A 27,181-nucleotide genomic window follows, 5' to 3' on the forward strand; every position below is an offset into this window, starting at 1 on the left:
CTTTAAATTGATCAAAAGTGATGATAAAGATATTTATAATGTCATAAAAGATTTCAAGGCAGCATTTATTTGATTAAAAATACAGAAAAAAACAGTAATATTGTGAAATATTTTTACAATTTAAAATAACAGTTTACTATTTGAATATACTGTAAAATGTATTTTATTTCCGTGATGCAAAGCTGAATTTTCAGCATCATTACTCCAGTCTTCAGTGTCACATGATCCTTCAGTATTCATGTTGATTTAATGCTCAAGAAACATTTTTATTATTATTATTATTATCAATATTAAAAACAGTTGTTCTACAGTTTCCATATTTTTGTGGAAACTGTCATGTATTTTTTCAGGGTTATTTGGTAATAAAATATTATACTTAATATATAATATTACATTTCGAATATTAATAATATTATATTCATTTTTAAAATCTGTCAATAAACAGCTTTTTTGTGACAACGTACCCCATAATGTGCCAGCATGAGCCTAAACAAGTGTGACAACTCAGTCCCAACTCTTCTAATAATTTTTATCATATCATCTAATGATGTCTGATTTAATTAGGATTGCATTTGTATACTTATTAATTTTCATCTCTCCATTTCTAATCTCCTTTTGTCTATTCCACTTAACATGCAAAGCCTTTGTGCTATTGATTAATTGATTTATTGACTGATTTAGAGTGAGTTCAGGACATCCGGGCCACATTGTGACTCCGAATCTGTCAAAAAGCATCCATTCACTTACCATTCATGTTAGTTATTGATCATTTTATACTAAAGATCACAGGCACTATTAATGCAGCACGTCACTCACTCACTGACAGCAGCTAATAATATCCCATTGAGAGCTGACAGTGACGTCTCTGTGCAGTGATGCTGGTGACAGACTCCTCTTTCTCTAGCCGTGACCCTGCTGAGAGGAAAACAATCAGACTCTCATTTCATCTGAGCAAACAGTCCTAATATCCCACACTCTTTCTCAGTTTCCCTCTCAACGTCAAACTCCTTCAGCATGTATAACGGATTGTTGCGTTGATTAATCAAACACCTCGGCCCGTCTTTTAAGTCTCTGTAATGCTCTGAGATCTTCACCCACATCGTGCCATATAAACCTGATCCTAATGGCTCCTCTCACCCCATCAAACCCTTTCAACGCTGTCCAAGAGGAGGACAGCACTTAATCTTCAGCATTGTGTCATGGAGAACACAGTCTTTTCACAGCCTTACGCAGGAGCAGCAGCTCTCCTGACCGCTTGTTTGAAGATTTAAGCGTTACTGACATTCATCTCCTGCTTAAACCCTAAAGAGCTTTACAGGTAACTTAGGCAACATTGATTAGGTAATGCAACCCTGTGTTCGCCGTTTACTGACTGTATGGAGAGCAGAGCGCTGATTTAAATGTAGACGTATGCCGAACATGTAACGTGATTACTCTCCAGAATAAAAGTCAATCGAACAAAAGCACACAAACAGCTCTGCCCCCCACTGTGACTGAACAAAGCTTTGCTTTAGTACAGCATTTTCTTAGATTAAGAAAGAAATTACAAAGACTTAGAGCACATTACACAACAGAAAAGCAGCAAACTGAGATTTTTATTCCTTGTTGGCTGCGTTGCAGATGTTTTCTTGTAACAGCACTTCACAGTACAGTCTTTAAAACTAATCATACTTGAAAAATACCAATTCAGTTACAGTAGTTGCTCTGTTTTCCACTAGGTGGCGTGCTATGCACATTATGGTCTAAATTTTTGGACTGATGTTGTAATTTGTTTTTGTTTAACTTAACATAATGTTATTTGGTAACACTTTACAATAAGGTGTCTAATTATAATTAGTTAATGTATTAACTAACATCAATGAACAATACATTTATTACACTATTTATTATTATATAGTATTTACTTTTTTATATAATGCATTAGTACAGTAATTGCTTTGTACAAAATAATGCAACATGACACAGGTAGATATTTGTGTGATAATTAAGTATATAATATAATATAACAAAGGTAAGAATATTTGATAAATTATAATTGTTTAATAATAAATTAAATCAAATGTATATTTTATATTACAATTTATAAATTGTTAAAAAATATAGTAAAATTCAGTAATAATGTATACTAATTAAATATAAATAACTATTATAAATAATATATGAATTATTTTAAATTAAAATTATGAAATAATTAAATATTTTTCTGTTATAATTAATGATATATATATATACACACACACACATAAAATAAAATATTGTTTTACTATAACATTATAAATTGCATATTAATTAAATAAATTATATTAATTAATAAATTATAAATAAATAATAGACAAAGTTTAATAATTTAAATATTGTAAAAATTATTATTATGAAATCAAATCAAATTTCTAATTTACATTACAATTTATAAATTGATAAAAAACTGTAAAATACAGTGCATTCTAATTAAATATAAATAACTATTATAAATAATATTATATTAATTATGTTAAATAAAACAATAATAATGATTATTATTATTAAATTATTTTAAATTATAATAAATTATTTACGTGATGATATTAAATATAATTAAATATTTTATATGGTTTAATTAATGTTAAAGTATAAATATAAATTATTGTTTAATTATAGCATAATGAATATTATATTAATTTAATAAATTATTTTAATTAATACATTATAGATATAATAATATAATTTTATTAGAATTAAAATTGGAAACACATGATGTATAGCCATTATACACATTATATATGGCCATTAAGATAATAAGATAATATATATAATTAGCATACATATATAATTTTTCGTTAGAATTACACTGGGCGCACCTTTTTGAATTTACATTTCACATTGTCTTTAAATCCTTTTGATTGAAAGGCATTTTAATAAATGCTTGTTATTTGCCAATTAATTTTTCGTTCTTTCTTTCTTTCTTTTAACTGATCAGTTGGAGCAGCACACGTGAACTCCAGTACTGTTTAGAAATCATGTTGTTGATTGCACTATTATGCTAAAATGTGGAAAAAAGCCATAGTAATGAAAGATTAGGGTTTGACTTGTAGCGTACTGTATATACCGTCTATACACTCGCCTGCTTACATTCTGTGTACTGATCATGACATACAGGCTCCTGGGTTTATAGCGAGTTTTTGTGCATGTGTTAATTCAGGTGCTTCTGCTCTTTATTTTCAGACACTCTCAACAGCGTGATTTCTGATCCCTGTTGCGTTTATTCTGAGAAACCGGCGCTGCTGCATGTAAACGGTTCAATTTGGCTCAAGAGCATCGCAACCCCGCGACCCCACATCCATTCATAAACTCCACTCACTCACCTCTGATTGGTCCGGCTTTAAACTGGGAGGAGATATGGTTAGATTAAAGTTAAATTAGCTTTACCGCATATTCACACATTTCATCTTCATCCTAAGAAACGCTTTTATAACGCACAAGAACAAGTAAGTTCATTAAGAGTACAGCTCATGCATGCTTATGCGCAACTGGTGCCATTTTACAGTGTAAAAAAGAAAGAAAGAAAAGAAAGCATGGCGAATCAGAGATAGACGCATTTACAGGTGGAGACACAAAAGAGCCATAGGTGACCTTTTCATCAATACGTCCTGAAAGAGGTATAAGAGGGTCTGCAATCACTCCTGGATGGACTAGAAGGACTACAGGCGCACTCAAACAGGAACCAAAGAGAAAAGTCGCGCTCTCGTCCATGCAAACTTTTCTGAGAAGACGCGCAACGCGTGAAACGCACGAAAAGGGAAACTCATTTGCGCGGACAAGAACATCAGCACTTCAATTATAATTCATAAAAAGGCTGAAAGGGAGTGAAGAAAACTTTGTGAAGAAACTTCTTGCACCTCTGAGAGCTGATTTGAGCAAAGCGTTCTCCCATGAGGCTGGAAGGTGCCAGAATGGACTTAATCAAAAAAATATGGACGGCTCGGAAACTCATTCTCGTGGTCATGATTCCTTTATCGCTGCTGCCTTTGCCTCTCATCCACCCGTGCAGTGTAAGTAGATCATCCGTCATCATTTCCACCAGCACACGCGTTCTCCGTGCGCTTTTACGCGCGGGTTACTTTTGGGTACGTGCACTAAAATGTGCGTTTAAATGCCGTCTATTTAAACGTTAGCACTTTCTACGTGGTTTTAACTGGATTTTGAATATTTGAGTCCGTACGGAATCTTTATATGTGTGCAAACATAAATAAAATGCTGTTTTATAAGCAAACAGACAGTTTAATTTACTTAATGCCTCACACATGATAATTATGATAGGCTAATTACTCATTGATTATGGTCTCCTTGGGGTTACGGTGAAGGCGACGATCCGCCGCGACCTCTCACCTGATTGGTCGCTTTCCAGGTGCGCTGTCAGAGCACGTCGTGCGTCTGTGCAGTGATGGTTCAAGTGTGCGGTTCTGACGGGAATTGTTTGTTTGCAACACCGGCAGGTTTTACAGATGTTGTTTGTTTGTGTAGCAATTGGGATCTTAGATGCAGTCCAACATCAGCAAATCCTGCAGAGAGGCATTGCGCCATCTTGAATCCTACTAAATTGTTTTAGTGAATTTTTCATACCTGTGTATGCCAGATTATGTGCATAAACCACCTAAAGATGTAGCATTTTACCATGTTAACTGCATTTCAGGCATTTTCTGCATTTTTCTATTTCACAGTAAATTCAGTGTGTCATTTCTATGTGTTTTTAGTGAAATTTACCAGCAATTTCTGAGTGTTTTAAAGTAAATCTACACCATTTGTCAATGTATAATGAAATAATGGGAAAAAGCAAATCAAATGTGCAGAAAATGCCAAAAAATGAGTCCTTAATTCAAAAATTTACTCTAAAATTGGAAAACTAATAATATATATACACTGTAAAAAACAAAAAACACAATTTGTTGAGCCATCTTAAAATAATTTGTTACACTGCTGCCTACAATTTTAAGTTCAGTTAACTCAAATAAGTTTAGTCAACTTGAAATGTTAAGTTGTACTAAGTGACAATTTAGATATTTGTGTTTGTTAAACTTAAAAGCTGGGTAAGTAACCCAGCTGCCTTAAAATTTTAAGTTGATTCAACTCAAATATCTAAGTCACTTAGTACAACTTAACATTTCAAGTTGAATAAACCTTTTTTGAGTTGACTGAACTTAAAATTTTAAGGCAGCCGGGTAACAAATTATTTTAATTTGACTCAACAAATTGTTTTAGTTCTTACTGAAAATTGGCTAGTAATCACATTTACAAGACATTTATGCATTTAACAGATAATTTTTGGTTTCTATAGTGTCCTGTAGTGACATAACTATAATTCATATAAAACATTTTTCATAATAGGTGCAGTTTATGACTTAATATTAATTATTGCATGGATTTACTTAAAATGAACTAGTGAAGGTGAATGTTATTAAAACAGTTAATGGATGAATGAATGGAATGAAGACAGGGTCTAAGAAATGGACTTTGTCTTATGCATAATATAACTAGCCTAACATTACACATTCGGGAGATGCTTTTTTCCAAAGCGACATAATGTAATCACATGATTCAAATTGATCTAAAGAGCTGTAAAGTCAAAAGGCAAACGGGGAAACAGCGCACAGATCAGGAAATGTCATTATCTTCTGCCTTGACAGCTTTTTTTGCAATTTCAAAACATGTTTAAGATTAGATCACTTGCACAGGTTTGCTTATCTCTCTCTCTGATAGCACTTTTCATCAAGAGTCAGAAATAAAGGGGTTAGTTCACAACAGTTCACTAATCCCATCTCACCCGCCGACTGAAAGCAATTATTCACACAAAGCAATTATGTAATGAATGCAATGTGTGTGCGAGTCCTGCTGCCGGGAGGCTCGTGTTGATGTCGAAACAGTACCGGGTTGTTTTAAGTGCGTTTCCAAATAAAGATGCTTGATGTGTTAATCATCTAATGATCAATTGTGGAAATCATCAGTTTCTTTTATCATCAGCACCTTCTAACAGAAATCAGTTGGATCTGAATGGACTGATTTCTTGAGCAATGATAAGATTAGAGCAGAACAAAAGCAATGTGCCAATGGAGGCTTAATCTTCAGTGTGCCACATAACTGACGTCCTTCAGCACAGTTGGGTGGTAATGAGAAAGCTGAAAGGTGCTGGACTGAGTTTATGAACACAGGAGCACGCTGAGGGATAATCAGCTTTGGCAGGAGCGCTGAGGAAAGGCCAAAAAAGGCCAAAAAACAGACATTTGCTGGTTCAAGTCCCGTAAAGGACAAGCCATGAACCATTGTGCCCTTGCTAAATCAACACTTACTTAATAATACTTTATTAATGTCACATGATTGATAAAATGGTAACGCTTTACAATAAGATCCCATTAGTCGGCATTAGTAATGTATTCCCTTACAAAGAAACAATTTTCACTTAGAAATTGCTAGTAAAAGTTTCACAAACACAGTAATTACTAAGAAAAGCCAAGTAACACACTGAATCAAATATAAAATAATAATAAAAAACAAACAAACATATATATATATATATAGAGAGAGAGAGAGCAAGATTAATTCAAAATGTTTATGCACTAACAAAAAATTGGTGTAGAAACAGTTTTTATTTAGAAATTGTTAGTAAATTTCACAAATAATTATTAAGAAATGGCAAGTAACAAATTGAATTAAATGTGAAATTTGAAGTAGAAAATCTGAAATAGTATTTTTTTGCAAAACATACTCTGATGATCTTTATTTTATTTGAAAAATAATTTTTATAGTGATTTTTTTACAGTATTTTATTTTTATTAATGTAAAATACAACTGTTCATGTTAGGTCTATTAAATAATATTAACAGATAACATTTTGGATTTTAATAATTAGTATTAGTAAATGTTGGAATTAGCATAAACTAAGATTAGTAAATGCATTTTTCATTAAAGTGGATTATAATGTTAACAAATTGAGCAAATTATTATAATGCAGTAAAGTGTAAAAATGATTTATTATTAAGATAATTGGAGTACATTTAAAAAAAACTTACATTTTAGCCTTTCTGCTTCAAAATCTCACATTGTTGTGACTTTTTTTTTTAGCAATTTCTGAGTGATTTTTTTTTTTTTAATTTCAGTATGTGATGAAATAACACTAAAAAAGCCAATCAGGTGTGCAGAAAATTAAAACAAGTTCTTACTTTACTAAAAATTCTCTGATAATTGAAAAATGAAAATACCAGAAGGCAGATTTCTATTAGTAATCATAAACTGGCCACAGATCAGTGCCTTTCCACGTCCTCCTCATTAGCCTGATGTATTTATAATGTCTGGAATGTGTGAGCGTGTATTAGCTTCGCTTCGCTTGGCCTGTTATAAAATCTGATTAATTATGAAATATGAGTCACCTGACAAATGCTTGTTCGGTCAGCCTAAGCTCCGCATGCAGACTTTTTATACAGCTGATTCACATGTGCTAAAATCATATTTGTATTTCACTGATTATTTGTTGTTTGCTGAACCCACGTGAAGCGTTGTGCACCCGGTTCCAAATATTTGGCAGGGCAAACCGGATTTGGATTTTTGTCCTGATTTGCAGACTGAAGCACATGTTTCCTGCTGTTTTGCTCATAATTAAAGTCACAGTTTGGTTGAAGAACTCATTTACTCCTTGGCTGGTACAAATCTTCTCTTCTGTTTAAATACTAATGATTTCCTCAAAACATATGTTGTATATATTTACAAAAAGGTTCTTTCTGTTCTTTGAATCTGATTGGCTGAGAGGACTGTGATATTCTAGTGATAACAGAACTCCAACCATTTCACCATTTGTATCACTGTATCATTTAAATTTGTTGCGGAAAGAAGTAGTTCTGCCTAAAAATGGATTTTAAAGACACTCCGTTGTTGTTTCTTAAATATTTACACACTCGTGGTGTCAAATTGTTGTATAAATGCAATATCACACTTGTAGCTGTGCGATATAGCTATATATACCTATACAGCTGAATTACAGCCGTGCTTATATACTGCCATGTTGCACGTTACAATTTAACAATTTGGTTTAAATAAAATTATGAAGAAATAAAATAATGTAAATAATATTTAATTTAAATGTAAATAATACACAGTCACTCTCAGAATTGCATAATATATTTCTATACAGAATCAAAGCAGTGTTTAGATCACATTATAAAGCACAATGTTGATAATGATGCACTGATCTCTTTTCTGTTTCTGTAGGAATCATCATGTGCGTACGTCCTGATCGTGACAGCAGTGTATTGGGTATCTGAAGCTGTGCCGCTGGGAGCCGCCGCTCTCGTCCCGGCCTTTCTGTACCCGCTGTTTGGGGTCCTTAAATCTAGTGAGGTAAGAAAATACAGTAGGATGTTTTGTGCAACAGGAAAGAAATTCATGCTCAGGCCGGACTACTGTAGGTCAGATGTTTAACATACTTGAATAGCAAGACTTTGCATTGCTTCTAAAGCTGATTTATATAATAAATGACCTGTTTTCTGGGGTAAATGCCTGACCTAGTTATATTCATAGGCATTTGAGCCTCTCCGTCAGGGTTTGAGGCTTCTATAGGTGAAAAATGTCATGGTGTTTTTGTATCATCATGCATGAGAGTTTTACAGCTCTCAGAGTTGCTGATCGTTCATTCGCACCAGCCCGTTATTATGTCCACAATACACTGCCAAGATATTACGTAAAAGAAAATGCTGCATCATGTGACTAAATCCCATTGCCAAACTTGACAAAGCAACCTGTTATCTTAAATACTGTAATTATGTTTGGCAAATATTCCCCTTTTTATGCAATATTTTTTGCTGACTGCAGGGATTTTGGGGGTTGGTTATGATATATATATACTTTTTACAAATAGTTTAATACTTTCAAGAAATGTTTTGAGTAGCAAATCAGCATATTAGAATGATTTCTGAAGGATCTTGTGATGCTATAGATTGGCTGAAAATTCAGCTTTGAATCACAGGAATAAATTAGGAATAAATAGAAAACAGTTATTTTAAAATTGCAATAATATTTATTATTTGTACTGCATCTTTTGATTAAATAATAAACCCTTGAACAGCATAAGAAACTTCAAAAACATCAGAAAAAATTGACTAATTTACCAATAAAATATTATTCAAAAACCGCATAATTAATGCCATTGTTTTCTGCAGGGTTGAACTGATGTTGCAGTCCTTTTTTTTACCCCACATATAACATTATTCGAACGTTTCTTCAATATTCTAAAAATGTTAAAATATCCAGTTTTCTTATGCGATTAGAATGTTATTTAAAGGTTAATTTTTTTTTACAACATTCTATTTTACTCAAAATACAACATTTGAACGTCATTCAAATTTTTAAAGAATGTTAAAATGTCCAGATTTGATAAGAAGATTATTTAAAATTTCAAAAAATGTTTCTTAGAATGTTCAAGTCCAAATGACATTCCAAAAACATTCCAAGAATGTTGATCTCAGAATGTTTTCTCTAAGTGTTATGAGAACGTATATTAAATGTTAATAAAATTAAAAAAAAACATTCCAAAAACATGTCTTTGTTTTAGAATATATGTCCTAACTTCTAAATAACTTTTAAAATAACATTAGCGAAAGTTGCGAGAACATTCCATGATACCTGGGATGTAGCGTAGGTGATAAAAATATTCTAAAATGTCTGTATGTGTGTTTGCAGGTGGCCTCTGAGTATTTTAAGGACACCACGTTGTTGCTGATGGGGGTGATTTGTTTGGCCGCCTCCATTGAGAAGTGGAACCTGCATAAACGCATCGCCCTGCGGATGGTCATGATCGCCGGGGCCAAACCTGGCATGTATGTATTCAGCATGTTTAACACAAATGTATAGCTAGAAATGGACTCTGTGAGCTGGATGCCTTCTGTTCTGTGTTGTAGGCTGGTGTTGGGCTTCATGTGCTGCACGGTGTTTCTCTCCATGTGGCTGAGCAACACGTCCACCACGGCCATGGTGATGCCCATCGCTGAAGCCGTACTGCAGCAGCTCATCTGCACCGGCATCGCCGATTCTCTCGATGACTCTGTGACTGTGGATACACAGGATGAGGAGAGCGGTGAGTCAAAGCATCAGTCTGAGATTATGTGCATGCATTATGGTTATTATTAGCCGTATTTCAATCTTCTGTTCTTTCACAGATAAAGAGGAAAACCAAGAATCAAGCAAGAATCACCTTGAGCTGCTGAATCGCAAGCACAAGTAAGACAGTGTGTCTGGATATAGTCAACTGTATTAAACTTCATGTGTTAAACAAGCTTATTTACTGTAATTTCTCTTTGTTTTGCAGTGAAAAACATGAAGTCTGCATGCTGAGTGAGGTAAGGCGAAATTGTTTCTTGACCATGCATAATTATGGCTGTTAGAAATTAGAAAGAAAACAAGAAATAAACAGGGTTTATGCTTAAAATAAAATAAAATAAGAAAATGTATCATTTTAATTTAAACTTATTTGTAAAATGTATTATAGTTTACTAAAATTAAAGCCATCTGAAATAAAATAAAATACAAATAACTTATGTACAAGAGCAACATTTCTAATTTTTAATGTAGTTTACCTTTATGTACTAAAATAAATTAAACTAAAACTGAAATAAAATAATTAAAAACTACATTGACATTTAACACACAATTAGTTACTAAAACTTTAATTAAATAAAATACAAAATGACAAATATACAAAATAAAAATTAAAAACATTAACAAAAACTATAATACTATCTCAGTAAAATTAAAATAACACTGCTTTAAAAATGATTTTTTAAAATTATTTATGTAAGTAATTGTAAGCATGATATTTTTGCAATTATAATTAATGTGAATGTACACGTAATACACAGAGTATGGAGGACAAAACCTGCATAAATAAATAAATAAATGATTTAATAAAATAAATGTAATTTATTCGTAATAAAATTTAATTCTGAGTTATTTTTTCTTTATTATTATTTTCTATATTTATTTTTTTACATTTTTTTGTTTTATTTGCTTATTCTTATTTCATTTAAACAGAGAACATGTTTACTGTCATTAAATATAATGTATTTATTATATATATATATATATATATATATATATATTTATATTTATATTTATATTTATTTTATTTTTTATGTCTTTATTATTTATGATTATCTTTCTAAAAAGAGTTCAGTTTATTAAATTTAACATAATTTGGGAGTGTCATTTAAAAAATATATCTATTTTGAAGATACAATGTCTGAAAACAAGTCAAATAATTTGTGATTGATTCCCAGATAAATACATTTTATTTGAGGAAAAAATGTGATTTTTTTATAAAAACTAAAATTAATAAGAGTTTTTTTGTGGTAAATTAAGGGCATTTTTTAAAAGTGTGTTTTTCATACTATAGGAGTTGAATGGTCTGACATTAAAGCCTGGTTTTGGTCCAGAGTTTTCTAAAGAGTCAAATGGATATCTGCCCGAGGTGAGACCTTCAGCAAGCCGACAATAGCTCTGCACAATCTGCTTCTTTGATTTCTGAAATCATTGATCCCAATTGTTCCCAAACAGGCTCCAATCAGCATCCCCGCTCCGCCAAAGAAGCCCAAAATCCGTCGGGATTCGCTGTACCCCACCAAGAGAGACCACATGATCTGCAAGTGCCTGTCTCTGAGCATCACGTACGCGGCCACCATCGGCGGCCTCATCACCATCACCGGCACCTCCACCAACCTCATCTTTGCCGAGCAATTCAACAAGTATGTTCAAAGGCGCATTGAGAAAACGCCGGGATTTGTTTAAGCACCCGATTCAATCCGCTCAATCTCATTTCCTGATGCTAAGCGCAGAAAAATAACCCTTTCCTTTGTGCAATGTTTCTTGGGCAAAGGTGACTCTGTATTGTAACCTGGTTTTGCTGATGTAAAGATATAAATTACAGTGAAAAGCAGGCATTTATGGGTCAGTGGGGTTTGTATTGACGCTCGTTTCATTCTTTCAGCAGGCGAAGCGCTGCATTGACAGTAACTATCACAGCTGTTATAGTCTGTGTGCTGTTATCACTGACATTTTTCCAGAAATAATCAATGGAAAGCACTAATTGGCTTAAAATGGGTCAGCTAGAAACCTTGCGCCACATCGACCGACTTTCAGTATCTTCTCCAGGCTTTTCTTGAACGCTGTGCAAACAGAACCTTGTCCTTTTCTTCCACATTGGAATCAAGTAAATGAGACATTTGACCTCTGAACGCAGCACGACTGAGCTGAGATTGAGCTTTCATGTGATTGAACGTGTTTTAATTATATTTAAAGATCAAGATGTGAAGTTTTGAATGAGTTTTGTTTGCTGTGTAGGTGAGGTATATAAAATACACCCATTTTAGTTTCATAATGTGACATATTTCAGATTAACATATTTTCTTACTTTGGACTTTGTTTTATCCATTGGAAATAGTGAAGAATGATCTTTATATGACAGGTTAAAAATACTGGTGATGTCAGCTGAAAAGGAAAGTTGTTTCAGAGGAGAAGCAAGTTAATATTTTTTAATGAAATATTTATTAATTGTGATATTTTTAATATTTAAATATATTTATATATTAATTTAAAAATTAATACATTATTAATATTAATATAATTCTTTATTTAATATGTATTCATTTAATAATATTTATTTTAATATAAATATTAATATAATTTCATTTTAAATATTTATTTATTTCTTTAATAATATTTATTTTAATATAAATATTAATATTATTTATTTGTAATAATGTTTAATATTATTTCTTTTATTTAATAATTTTTAAACATTTATTTGTTTGATACTTTAATATAAATATTATTTTTATTTTAATATAAATATTAATATTCTATTTTAATATTTTCAAAATTTAATTTATTTATACATTTATTTACAAATTAATAATTTATTTAATATCATTTTTTATATTTATTTATTTGATATTTGTTTTATTATTTAATATTAATAATTTAAAGTTTTTTATTTTATTGATTTATTTTTTTAAACATTTATTTATTTTATATTTATTTATTTATTTTAATATAAATATTAATATTATTTTATAAATATACTTATATATTTATTTAAAAATTAATACGTTTATTTATTTATTTTTGTTAATGTTTATTTCATCATATTTATTTTAAAATATTAATATTATTTATTTTTCATAGTTTATTTATTTATTTATTTTTTAAACATTTATTTATTTTGAAATAAATATTAATTTTATTTTAAGGTTCGAATTATTAAAATGTATTTATTTATTTATTTAAAAATTAAACATTTTACTTTATAGTATTAATAATAATATATTTTATAATATTAATTGAATTAATATTTGTTTTAAGTTACATATTATTTAATAATAATAATTTTCAAAATTTCTAATTTTGATTTATTTTTTTTAAAACATGTATTTATTGTATACTTATTTATTTTAGCATAAATACTAATATTTTTTAATATTAGTAATTGTAAAGATTTTTTTATTATATTATTATTTTTTTTTATTTATAACTTTTTTACCCCTTTGGAATAATTTGCACTGGGAAATCATTCTCCATTAGACCAAGAACATACATTAGCTGTATATAGTGATAAAATAATGACTGGCCTTTTAAATTATATGAACACTGTAAAAATTACTGTTTCAGTTAGCTATCACAGATTTTAAATAACTATCAGATTTGAAATCTCACTTAATACAACTTCACATTTTAAATTGCCTAAAATGTAATTTTAAAGCAGTTCAAACACTTGTTTTACAGTGAAGTTATTATGTGTTTGCAACACTAAGCTTTGCTTTAAAATGTCTGTTTCAGTCGTTACCCAGAAGCAAAAGTCATCAACTTCGGCACGTGGTTCATCTTCAGTCTGCCGATCGCTCTGATCATGCTGATTCTCACCTGGATCTGGCTGCACTTTCTCTTTCTGGGATGCAAGTAAGAATAAATAGAGACGTTATGAATTTGAAATGAATTTGTGAAAAGATCTTGCTGAACTTCAGCTGTTCTTTCCTCACAGTTTCAGAGAGACTTGCTCTCTCAGCAAGAAACGCAAGACCAGGCGGGAAATCCTCTCTGAGAAGCGCATTTACGAGGAGTACCAGAAACTCGGCCCCATCAGGTACAAGAATTGGAGCTTGTGCTGGTGTTTAGAAACTGACTGATGTTATGGAAGGTTTTCAGTAAGACTTTATTTTGATGTTGTGACTAATATATGGATTTTTTTCCTGGTTCACAGCTACCCCGAAGTCGTGACGGGCATCTTTTTCATTCTGATGACTGTACTTTGGTTCACCAGGGAGCCGGGATTCGTCCCCGGCTGGACGTCACTTTTTGAGAAGTACATAAACCTCTTGTACTCTTGTAAACCTTACGCAGCCAATAAATTATTTTATTTTATTTTATTTTATTTTAATAAGTTTTATATTTTTATTTATTTTATTTTATTTACAAGGAAAAATGCATTGGATAAAAGTGTCAGTTAAAACAATTGTATATTTATAATTTATTTTTAATCTAAATATTTTATTTTTATTCTATGTTATTTATTTTTATTTTATTTTAATCAAATAATTTTTAATATTTATTTATGTTTATTACTTATTTTATTTTATTTTATTTTATTTTATTTTATTTTTTTATTTTTATATTTCAGATGAATATGATTTAATTTAATTTAATTTAATTTACCAGGAAAGCTGCATTGGATGAATGTGTTAGCTAAAAGTTAAAATAATTTTATATTTTTAATCTATTTATTTTATTTTATTTTATTTTATTTTATTTACCAGGGAAGCTGCATTGGATAAAAGTGTCAGTTAAAACAATTGTATATTTATAATTTATTTTTAATCTAAATATTTTATTTTTATTCTATGTTATTTATTTTTATTTTATTTTAATCAAATAATTTTTAATATTTATTTATGTTTATTACTTATTTTATTTTATTTTATTTTATTTTATTTTATTTTTATATTTCAGATGAATATGATTTAATTTAATTTAATTTAATTTACCAGGAAAGCTGCATTGGATGAATGTGTTAGCTAAAAGTTAAAATAATTTTATATTTTTAATCTATTTATTTTATTTTATTTTATTTTATTTTATTTTATTTACCAGGGAAGCTGCATTGGATAAAAGTGTCAGATAAAAGTTAAAACAATTGTATTTATTTATTTATATTTACAATTTATTTTTAATCTAATTATTTTATTTCATTTATATTTTATTTATTTTTTATTTTATTTTTATCATATAATTATTTTTTATATTTGTTTATGTTTATTACTTTTTATTTTATTTTATTTTATTTTAATATTTCAGAGGAATATGATCCAAAGATTTGATTTGATTTGATTTGAAATTTCTTAATATTACAGAGTATGATTCAAAGATATTGTTTGTTTGTATTTATTTATTTATTTATTGTTTTAAATTTTTTTTGGACCAACAAAGCTGCATAGGATAAAAGTATAAGCTAAAAGTTCCAATATATTTTATATTTATAATTTATTTTGAATGCATTTTATTATTTTATTTTGTTGTATTTTATTTTATTCTATTTTATTTCATTTTGTTTTGTTGCATTGTATAAAAGTGTCATCTACATTTTTTTTTTACTGTTTTTATTTTATTGTTAACCCGTACTCTAAGTCTAATCCTCTAACATATGCACACATATTGTAAGAAAGATGCACTAAACATGATGTGTCCCGCAGGAAGGGCTACAGGACTGATGCCACGGTGTCGGTGCTGCTCGGCTTCCTCCTCTTCCTCATCCCGGCCCGAAAGCCTTGGCCATCTGCGTTCTCCAGCGAGAGCAAAGGTCAGATCACACGCTGCCCGCAGCAGGGCTGCTGCGCACTACAGAACGGACACACGCATTTGCTCAGCAGGGTCTAGTGTACAAGCGGTTCACTGGGGTCCAGGACATGAGAGTAAAGGTGAATGCTCTCGATGGCGCCCCCTGGTGGCCGTGTTTGGTAACGTTCTTCTCTATGCTATCTCTATGCAGGTGATGATGACGATGAGGAGGAAGAGGATCCTCTGGCCCCAATGATTACGTGGAAAGATTTCCAGAGACTGATGCCGTGGGAGATCGTTATTCTGGTGGGAGGAGGATACGCACTGGCTGCCGGATGCAAGGTTCAGACCCATCAAGACATTATTAGATTTTTTATTACATTTTGCATAAAGAAAATAAGGTTCATTAAAATGTAAAACAAATTCGTTCTCAGTACAGTAATACAGGAGAGAGTATAATATTTGTTCATGGTAGTATTTGTTGTACTGAATCTGCATTATGCTTATTTTAATGAAAAAAAAGCACTAAAATTCTGTGTCCAGACTAGGTTTATTACAGTACTGAGAATTTACCTTATCATTTTTAATTTAATTTAATTTAATTTATTTTAATATGTATAATATGACCCAAACATTTATTTGCAAGATTCACCAACAAAATGACATTGGATAAAATTGTGAGCTAGAAGTTATAATAAATGTAAATAATAGCTAACATAGTAGATATAACAATAGATATAAATCATTTTTATATATAATTTGTTTCTATTTTTTTAAATAAAATATTTTTATACATTTACATACAAATATTTACAATAAAAATATTTGTAAAATATTTGTATTTTTATTATTTCTAATTATTTTATTATTTATTTATTTATTTACCAAAAAAATTGTATTGGATTAATGTGTCAGCATTTTTAATATAATTATGTTTTTATTCTTTTTAATTTATTTTAACTCATATAATTTTTTATCATTATTTTATTTTATTTTATTTATTTTTGTAATGTATGTAATGATTCCAAGTTGCTGTGAATAAAATGTCAATCTAATTTAATTTAATTTAATTTAATTTATTATTTTACGTTTATAATTTTTTACAAGATTCACCAACAAAGTTGTAAAGTTAAATATTTTTTATGTATAATTTATTTCTAATTATTTTTTATTTTTAATGAATTATTTTTTTTTATTGTAGTTTTATTATTATTTTTTCTTTATTATTTATATATTTGTTTATTTATACAAAATTCACTGACAAAGTTGTATTGGATAAATGTGTCAGCTAAAAGTTCAAATCATTTTTAATATAATTAATTTTTGTATTATTTGTAATTTAATTTAATTGATATCATTTTTAATAATTATTTTATTTTATTCATAATGTATGATACGAAGTTGCTGTAAATAAAATGTCGGCTAAGAGTCAAAAACGTAAAGTAACAAGTAGTATTTCCTTTAAATCACACTTAAATACTAAGTCTCATATAATAAAAAACAAAACAATAAAATGATCTTGAAATTTCTTTGCAAGATTCACCAACAATGTTGTATTGGATAACAGTGTCGGCTAAAATTTTATTATTTTATTTCATTTTATTTTATTTTTACCAGATATTTATATAAATACCAGATATATTTTATTTTATTTATTTATTTATTTATTTTTTTTTTAATGACCCAAACATTCTTTGCAAGGTTAACTAGCAAAGTTGCATTGGATAAATGCATTGGATAAGTATTTTATTACTTTTTTTTTTTATGTAAAATTCCAAAAGTGTCAGCTAAGACTCAAAACATTAAGTAGCAAGTAGCATTTCCTCTAAAAATCTGTGGAAAATACTGAGTCTCATTTAAAAAACAGCAATATAATAAAACAAACAGGTCTATACAATTCTGAAGAATGTTGTATTAAATCATAATTTAACATCAGAGCTGTTATGTAACATCAGATTATATATATTAAGCATGTGGTGTCTGTGGTCCAGGTGTCGGGTCTCTCCATGTGGATCGGTCGTCAGCTGGAGCCGATGAGCGGTCTTCCTCCGTGGGCCGTGACGCTGCTGGCGTGTCTCCTGGTGTCCGCCGTCACTGAGTTCGCCAGCAACCCGGCCACGCTCACAGTGTTCCTGCCCATCCTGTCCGCCCTGGTCAGCTAACACACACACACACACACACACACATCATATCTATAACACACAGACGGATCGCAGTGTTATGATTCCTGAGCGTTTGTCTCCTGTCGCTCACAGTCAGAGACGCTGCACATCAACCCTCTGCACACGCTCATCCCCGCCACCATGTGCGTGTCCTTCGGCGTCATGCTGCCCGTCGGAAACCCGCCGAACGCCATTGTGTTCAGTTACGGACACGTGCAGATCAGCGACATGGTATGAAACAACATTAGCCTGTTATATCACCTCTGTCCCGTCCGGCAGCTGTGCCAGGAACGCCGGGTCGAAAGGCCAAACCATTAATCATTTGTTTTTCATAAGCAAACTAAGGGTGAAGCAGGTGCCTGTTCTGTTTCCAGAAGTACATTTCTGAATGATTTTAAACAGAGAAACAATGTGCTTGAGCGTTAATGAAATTAACTGAAAAAATAGTTAACATTTTCATGTGTTTTAGGCTATAATTATGCCTTCAGAAAAGTATCATGGCTGATGGTAACTAGGATTGCAGTTTTAAACATAATTTTAATATGGAAAAACTACAAGATGCTCTTTAGACAGATTAATTTAATTTAATAATTTAATAGTTGTTTATTATACAAAATCATTTTCACAATGGTGACATTTTAAGATAAATATAACAAAAGCCTAATAAAAAATTAGTTAAAAAAAATATAGAATTAAAATATTATATTGTATTATATTATATTATATTATATTATATTATATTATATTATATTATATTATATTATATTATATTATATTAACACAGAGGGGTGGACAGACCAAAAATGCATATTCATGATAAAAGAAAAATCTATTCATTAATTTCAAATAATAAAATAAAATAAAGTAAAAAAAAAAAAAAGCTGGATTTTTGATAATGTGTTATTGTATATTTATTGTAAAACATGGTAAAACTAAATCTGGAGAAAATATTTGATTACAGATATTTAAATCAATTATTGTAATTTTTTATAATAATTTTAAAATATGATTGTAAATAAAATCTATAACGAAATATATTATATTATATTATATTATATTATATTATATTATATTATATTATATTATATTATATTATATTAACACAGAGGGGTGGACAGGTCAAAAAATGCATATTCATGATAATAGCAAAATGAATTAATTAATTCCAAATAATAAAATAAAATAAATTAAAACAAAACAAAACAAAACAAAAAATAAATAAAATAGCTGGATTTTTGATCATGTGTTTTAAAAAAGTTATTTATTGTATATTTATTGTAAAACATGGTAAAACTACATCTGGAGAAAATATTTGATTACAGTTATTTAAAACAATTATTGTCATTTTTTATGACAATTTTTAAAAACATTATTGTTACTAAAATCTTTAAACTAAATATTATATTATATTAATTATATTATATTATATTATGGAAACACAGAGGGGTGAACAGGCCAAAAAATGCATATTCATGATAAAACAAAAATAATAATAATTCCAAATAATAAAATAAAATAAAGTTACATTACTAAAATAAAATAGCTGGATTTTTTTTTATTGTTTATTGTGAAACTACATCTGGAGAAAATATTTGATTACAATTATTTAAAACAATTATTGCAATTTTGAATTTTTATTGCAAATTATGAATTTTTCAAAACATATTTTTACTAAAATCTAAAGACTAAATATTATATTATATTATATTATATATATTATAGAAACACAGTGGTCAAAAATGTCAATTAATGCTAAAAGAAATAGAATACAAATAAATAAATAAATAAAAAAGCTGGATTTTGATGATGTTTTGAAAAATGTTTCATTTTTAAATGTACTAAAAGTCTGCATCAGCTAAAAGGGGAACATATTTGATATATATTAACTTATTTTTAACGAAAACCTATAATCTAAACATAATTCTTCTCCTATTTTCCAGGTAAAGGCTGGGTTTGGAGTGAATCTGATCGGTGTTTTTGTGGTGATGTTGGCCATCATGACGTGGGGCGAGCCGCTCTTCCACCTCTCCGAGTTTCCCACCTGGGCGCTGATGCCAAATGTCACGGGCACCTTGTAGCCGGCGTTTGACTGAGGACATTGCATATACACTGAAGGAGGCACATAAATACGATTAAGGCCTTATTTTTTACATCCGCGGAGTAAGAGGACGTCCGTCGGAAGATGCAGAACTGCTCACTGTGACCGAATGAACGGCGCCGTCGGTGGAAACCATTCTTTTACACTTCTATCAAAGCATTAGATGTAGATTAACATCTTTCCAAGTTTACGTGCCTACAAAACACAATCAGCGATGCTTGTGTGAACCAAGCGAATGTAACATATCCATATATGCTTTATTTTCTGACGTCTAACAAATGTTGCCATACATTTGCGTTATTTTACTTGAGAGGTTCGAGGGAGATCAGATGAAGCCGCTGCTGAAATCAGTCATGTAGGATCTAACATGCTCTTACCAAAATGTTACATAGTTCATGTGGTCTGGTTACCGAAAATCATTTCAAGCGTTACACAAAAATCCTGGCAATCATAAACCTCTGTGCCGCTGATCGTTGTACATACAGGAAACTAACATTTTGTTATCGCCGGCAGCGAATCGTTGTAATATGTTCTGTGATCCATTTATTTCACCTGACATCTCTGAAGACATAATAAAACACTGTATTTTTGGTTCATTTATTTATTTTGCATTTCAAACACCACACTGAAGCACAGATTCATTCAGATAAATTATAAGACGGGACAAAAACGCAATAACTTTTAGAGTCCAGTGTCGTCATTTCCTCCGACGGCTATAATTTTGACGCTCCTTCAGTTGGTTCGTAGCCTTCCTTTTGTATTTTCTCCTTGTACTTCAAGAAATCCCTCCGTTTGGCGAAATACTTCACCTGCCATTGAATCACAACAATCAGTTCATGTAGATTCATTGAGAAATTCAACAGAATATAGCTTAAAAAATGTGCAGAATTGTATCGAATGTGCACTTCAGATCTTAAAAGTATATATTTTTAAAAGCTGTTCTTGTAGATAATATATTACTAAAATTAAAGGCCACTTAAGTGTACTTAGAGAGATACTTTCATTACTATTAATTAAAAGTGATCAGCTGTTTATTATACAAAATCAGTGTAACATGTTGACATTTTTATATGGTCCTCTGCTAAAAAAAAATATCAAAAATTGATAAAAACAAAGGAAAAAAGTTAATGAGAGAGACAGTAGTTTGTCTTTTAAAAAATGTTTCAATTATTTTTAATAAAACATTATTTGAAGTAAAAACTAAACATTTAATTTAAAAAAAAATATTTTCCACTAACTATTAACAATATATTTTAAAAAAATATATTGTGGAAATACAGAGACCAAAAATGTATATATTTATGTTGGGAAATAAAATAATAAAATAAATAAAATAGCTGGATTTTAATTGTGTTTTAAAAAAACTTAATGAACATACTAAAACTCTGCATCAGCTAAAAATTAAAGTAAAAACTATAATATTATATTATGATGTGTTTTTATTTAAAAATGAGTTATCAAATGATTTGTTTAATTTTTTTTTGTATTTAAAATGACATTTAAAATTGTTAAATATTTTATCATGCAAAAAAATGCATATTCATGTTTAAAAAAAAAATAGAATAAAGAAAATAAAAAAGCTGGATTTTGATTGTGTTTTGAAAAACTTACTAAACATACTAAAAGTTTGCATCAGCTAAAAATTAAACTAAAAACTATTTTTTTGTATTTTAAATGACATTTAAAATGATTTAACATCTTATTATAAAAATAAAAAGTATTATATTTAAAAAATATTTTTTAATCTATTTAATTTTTTTTGTATTTAACATGACATTTAAAATTATTTAATATTTCATCATGCTTAAAAGAAACACTAAAGCACGTGTAAAGTTTTTTTTATAATTTTGTCCACAGCATTATTTGACATTACATGTAAATATATATTAAATGTACTAAACTGCAACTTCCTCATTAAAAATGTGCAATTACAGATATATTTGAATGCATTAAATTAATGCATTAATGCATACCACATGTAATTACATATAAAGAAAAGCACTGTAATTGCATTTAATATTAATTTTAAAGTATAATACATTTTCTTTTATTGGCAAATAACATGCAATTAAGTGTTCAAGAGCATGACATTTAGCTCACATTTAAGTATGTTATTTTAAAGTATACTATTTCCGTAATGCATGCTAAAGTGTACTTCTTTTTCAATGCTTTGGTTTCATTTTAAACTAATGAGGAGGCTCCAAGGCTGATTATGCATGTCAGCTGCTGCAAATGCATTCAAATGCAAGCACCTTGCAAGCAGGTGTCAGAGATCCACATATAAAACCTTATGAATCTGAAAAGATGCAGGACATGTTGATGTTTTTGCTGACTGAGCTGCACTCAGAGCTATGGACTGACCCACTGGGCAGGACACTTGGCTTCAAACTCCCGCTGGTGCTTCTCACAGGCAGACGTTTGGTCTTGGTGGACATCTAGACACTTCCAGAGCTCGTCTCTGGCAGCCCAGCAGGCTTTGCGTTCACTGGCGTTAGGAGCGCTCATCTCTCCTCAGGTGTTCTGCAGGTTTGTCAACATGTCATTAACATTAATAAAAAGAACATTAATATCATATTTAATATTAAATTACATGACAGAAAGTTACATATTTCAATTAGAGTACAAGCTGTTATTTACAAAAGTGGTAACTGTGTCTGACAATCAGCTCTGTAATGAAATCATAATACTGTAAGCGCTTACCAAACGCGGTGCATCACCTCATACACTGTCTGTAATTATTATTAAACTAATAAAAGTGTTCATTAGTCATGTTCTGAAATGCAGGAGTCCCAAGGACGCGTTAAGCATGTAGGAAGTAATGCAACTAAACATGTCGCTCTCTGATGACTCAAGCCGTTGTGTAAACTGTAGTTCATTCAGTGACCGCTAGATGGTGCACTTAAAACACTTCAGTTTCTCTCTCTCTTTTTTTTTATTTTTCAAAAACAAAAATACAAAGGTACTTAACATCAAACAGAAAATAAACAAAAGTGGGGGATACATATAACAAGTATGCATCATGGAGGGTAAAACATTAAATTTTACAAATAACATTCTTGTTTCTAGTAACTGAAATCAATGAGTCATAAAATATATTAAGGTCTTTACAAAAAAAAATTAAAAGAGGGAGTAATAGACATTATCTTTGTTTTATGTATATGAAACTTTCCAAGAAGTATTAACACCTTTAAAGTGTTATCTACTACCTCTGATCCAGTATTGCAATTCAAAAAAAAAGATCATAGATTCATCTATTTTAATTAATTTATAAAATATATCAAAAATCAACCTAGATACCTGCTTCCAAAAATCTTCAGAGCATTTACAGTTATGAAATAAGTGTGTAAGAGTTTCATTTTCTAAATTACAAAATGAACATTTAGGTGAGACATCTTTTCTAAACTTGTTAATAGGTGTTACAAGGATAGTACCTGTGCAATATCTTAAAATGTATTTCCTTTACCTTATTTGGGAGTAAAAATTTATTAGATGCCAACCATATTTTTTCAGTAGGAAGTATGAGGAAGAATTGTTTCCACTTCATGAGTGCTTTTGGGTAACAGCTGACATCTCGAGTAAGACGTTTTCTAATGCGTGAGTTATTACATTTAAACCTCCAATAACAAGATTTGGAATTTGTCGGATAGCTGAATTATAACCGAGATGTTTTTTTACAAGGTAAATCAATTTAGGGGACATGCTTTTCACAACCAAATTATAATCACTACAAGAAGATTCAATCCCAGAGAAAGAAAGAAATTGCTGATAAGTATAAATCTCACCATTAGTGTTCAATAAGTCAGAAAGAAATATAATCCCTTTATCAAACCAATCTTTTTTTAAATATACTCGTATACTACTTGTTTTTAGACAACACAAATTGGTTATTCCATAGTATGCATGAATGTGGAGAGAAATTATGTTTAAAGGCTATTTTCCATGCTTCTAATGATTGCAAACACTTTTTTTTATTATTATTGATTTAACATTATCATTTGTTTAAATATTTTTATATATCACTCATGAAAAATATGTAAAATCATATTCTGATGATTTTCGATTTCCTTTGGTTTGATCTCGTCTTTCATCAAGAGTCGCTATCAAAAAAGAAAGTTGTTTTGCTGCTCTTTTCATAAGTTTCTCCTCGTGCTCCTGAGCGCAGTGACTCATCGCGGCCATTAACAAACAGCAATTAATTGTGTGGGAATGCTAGTGAAAGTGAGCTCTTTTGTAGGGACAGAGAGTGGCCATTGTTCAGAGCTGAATATTAAGGAGAAAGACGAGCACAACATTTGAGCTTGCTGATAAACCCTCAACCCTTTCAAAGATTGGTTTCTTCCTCCATAATCACCAATCAGCAGCAGACCTTCAGGTCCCGGGGGATTCCAATGAAAAAGATGAAAATTGTTCTGATTTGAGCTGCTGTCAGATGAGATAATCGGACTGTAAGAGATCCTTGAGGTGTTTAGCAGGACCGTCTGAGAGTGAATGCTGTTATCCACTCTTGTAATCATTCACAACCTGCCAAAGCATTCTGGCAATCTTAGCAACCACCAATACACCCTAGTAACCTCATAGCAACACCCTACCAACCACCAAAGCACTGGTAACCAACTAGCGATGACTTCACAACCACCAGTGCACCCTCATAACCACATAGCTACCACAAAGAACGTTAATAACTACACAGCAACGCCCTAGCAACCACCAAAGCATCCTGGTAACCACATAGTAATGCCTTAGCAACCACCGATACACTTTAGTAAAAAAAATAGCAACCACGCAGCACTCTGGTAACAAGCCTGTAATGTTTTCCCTACCATTAAGCTCTTTAGTAACCAACTAGCAACGCCCAAGAAACCAACAAAGCATCCTGGTAACCACCTAGTAATGCCTTAGCAACCACCAATAAACTTTAGTAAAAAAATAGCAACCACGAAGCACTCTGGTAATCAGCTTGTAATGTCTTCACTACCATAAAGCTCTTTAGTAACCACCTAGCAACACCCTAGAAACCAACAAAGCATCCTGTTAACCACCTAGTAATGCCTTAGCAACCATCAAGGCAAACTGGTAACTACATTGCAACCACAAAGCACTGGTAACCACCCTTGTAACCACCAAGTGATACCTTCACAACCACCAATGCACCCTTGAAGCCACATAGCAACTACAAAGCACCCTAATAACCACCTAGCAACCACCAGAGCATCCTGGTAACCAGTAATGCTTTAGCAACCACCAATACACCCTGGTTAACACATCACAAAACACCCTGGTAACCACATCCCCTGATGCCATCACAACCACAAAGCTCCCAAGCAACCGCTTTGCAACGCCCTAGCAACCTAGAAATGCCTTAGTAATCACCAATACACCATTGTAACCACAAAGCACTGGTAACCACCCTGGTAACCTAGCAACACCGTAGTACCCATCAAAACATCCTGATAACCACCTTGTAATACTTTAGCAACCACTAATGCACCCTAGTAACCACATAGAAACCACAAAGCACCGTAGTAATCGCATAGCAAGCACAAAGCTCCCTAGTAACCACCTAGCAACACCCTAGAGACCACCAAATGATCCTGGAAACCATCTAGTAATGCCTTAGCAACCGCCAGTACACTCTAGTAACCACACAGCACTGGCAACCACCCTGGTTACCAATTAGTGATATTTTCACAACCTCCAGTGTACCCTAGTAAACACATAGCAACCAAAAAGCACACTAATAAGTACATAGCAACGCTCTAGCAATGAAATAATTCTGGTAACCAGCTTAAAATGCCTCAGCAACCATCAAAACACCCTTGTAAACACACAGCAACCACAAAGCACCCTAATAACCACCTAGCAACACCCTAGTAACCACCAAAAAGCACCCTGGTCATCACCCAGTGATACCTTCACAACCACAAAGCACCATAGAAACTGCACAGCAAACACAATGCACCATAGTAACTGTGTAGCAAGCACAAAACACCATAGTAACCACCTAGCAACACCCTAGCAACCACAGCATTCTAGTAACCAGCTTGTAATGCCTTAGCATTAAAAGCACCCTAATAACCACCTGGCAACACCCTAGAAACCACCAAAGCATCTTGGTAACCACCTTTTAATACCCAAGCACCCACCAATGCACCCTAGTAACCACATAGCAACCACAAAGCACACTGATAACCACCTAGTGATACTTTCACAACCACAAAGCACCATAGAAACCGCACAGCAAACACAATGCACCATAGTATCCACTTAGCGACACCCTAGAAACTGCCAAAGCATCCTGGTATCTACATAGTAATGCCTTAGCAACCACCAAGACACCATAGTAACCACAAAGCACCCTAATAACCACATAGCAATGACCTAGCAACCACAGCATTCTGGTAACCAGCTTGTAATGCCTTAGCAACCATCAAAGCACCCTAGTAACCACCTGGCAACACCCTAGAAACCACCAAAGCATCCTGGTAACCACCTTTTAATACCATAGCAACCACCAATGCACCCTTGTAGCCACTTAGGAACCGCAAAGGCATCCTAGTAGACACTCACCTAGTACAACATGAGCAGCCTGAGTGAGTGTTGTGTTTCACTTGTGTTAACTTTGAAGCGCTGATTCTTTCATCTGGCTCTGTTTTTTTATGGTCTGGTGTGTGATTATGGGTCAGCACAAGGCTGTTTGGTTTGTTTTCTGTCTGTTTTCTCTCTCGGTTGCTAAGGAACTGAGATGTGGCATAAGTTGCAGTCATGCGTCTAATTTTCAGCACCTATTAGCGATCAAAGTGATTTCAGTAATGCTCTGTGTGTTAATAGTTTAATAAGTATGCCCTGGGGACCCGCACAGCAAATCATTAAATTAGCATCCCATAAAGAGCCGAGTCAGGACCCGTAGGAGCATGATAAATGACTTTAAACTGCTGCAGCTCCTGAGGATCACACTTACTGTATCATGTTTCAAAACATTCATTAATAACAGAACAGTCCTTTGGAAGTACATCAAAGATAAATGCATGTGTGCTTATAATAAAACTTAATTAAAAATAAAAGAAATCTAAATAGCAATGACAGT

General features: G+C 31.4%; 2 protein-coding genes across 2 annotated transcripts; one reads left to right on the top strand and one right to left on the bottom strand.

Annotated features, from left to right (window-relative positions):
• Window positions 1-3,397: 3,397 nt before the first annotated feature.
• Window positions 3,398-20,693, top strand: slc13a4 (solute carrier family 13 member 4). The gene is made up of 16 exons (XM_051108430.1): window positions 3,398-4,028; window positions 8,233-8,361; window positions 9,700-9,836; window positions 9,918-10,093; window positions 10,176-10,236; window positions 10,325-10,355; window positions 11,408-11,482; window positions 11,569-11,756; window positions 13,846-13,965; window positions 14,048-14,149; window positions 14,267-14,368; window positions 15,753-15,859; window positions 16,049-16,179; window positions 17,829-17,990; window positions 18,093-18,230; window positions 19,940-20,693. Exons 1-16 carry the CDS (start codon window positions 3,909-3,911, stop codon window positions 20,075-20,077), a joined length of 1,917 nt encoding a protein of 638 aa, XP_050964387.1. The 5' UTR covers window positions 3,398-3,908; the 3' UTR covers window positions 20,078-20,693.
• Window positions 20,681-22,962, bottom strand: LOC127164467 (cytochrome c oxidase assembly factor 6 homolog). The gene is made up of 3 exons (XM_051108431.1): window positions 22,798-22,962; window positions 22,459-22,617; window positions 20,681-20,906 (listed from the first exon to the last, which is right to left on the bottom strand). The coding sequence occupies exons 2-3, from the start codon at window positions 22,600-22,602 to the stop codon at window positions 20,811-20,813; spliced, it is 240 nt and encodes a 79-aa protein (XP_050964388.1). The 5' UTR covers window positions 22,603-22,617; window positions 22,798-22,962; the 3' UTR covers window positions 20,681-20,810.
• Window positions 22,963-27,181: the final 4,219 nt, after the last annotated feature.

This window comes from Labeo rohita, chromosome 4, assembly GCF_022985175.1.
Source record: "Labeo rohita strain BAU-BD-2019 chromosome 4, IGBB_LRoh.1.0, whole genome shotgun sequence".
NCBI lineage: Eukaryota > Metazoa > Chordata > Actinopteri > Cypriniformes > Cyprinidae > Labeo > Labeo rohita.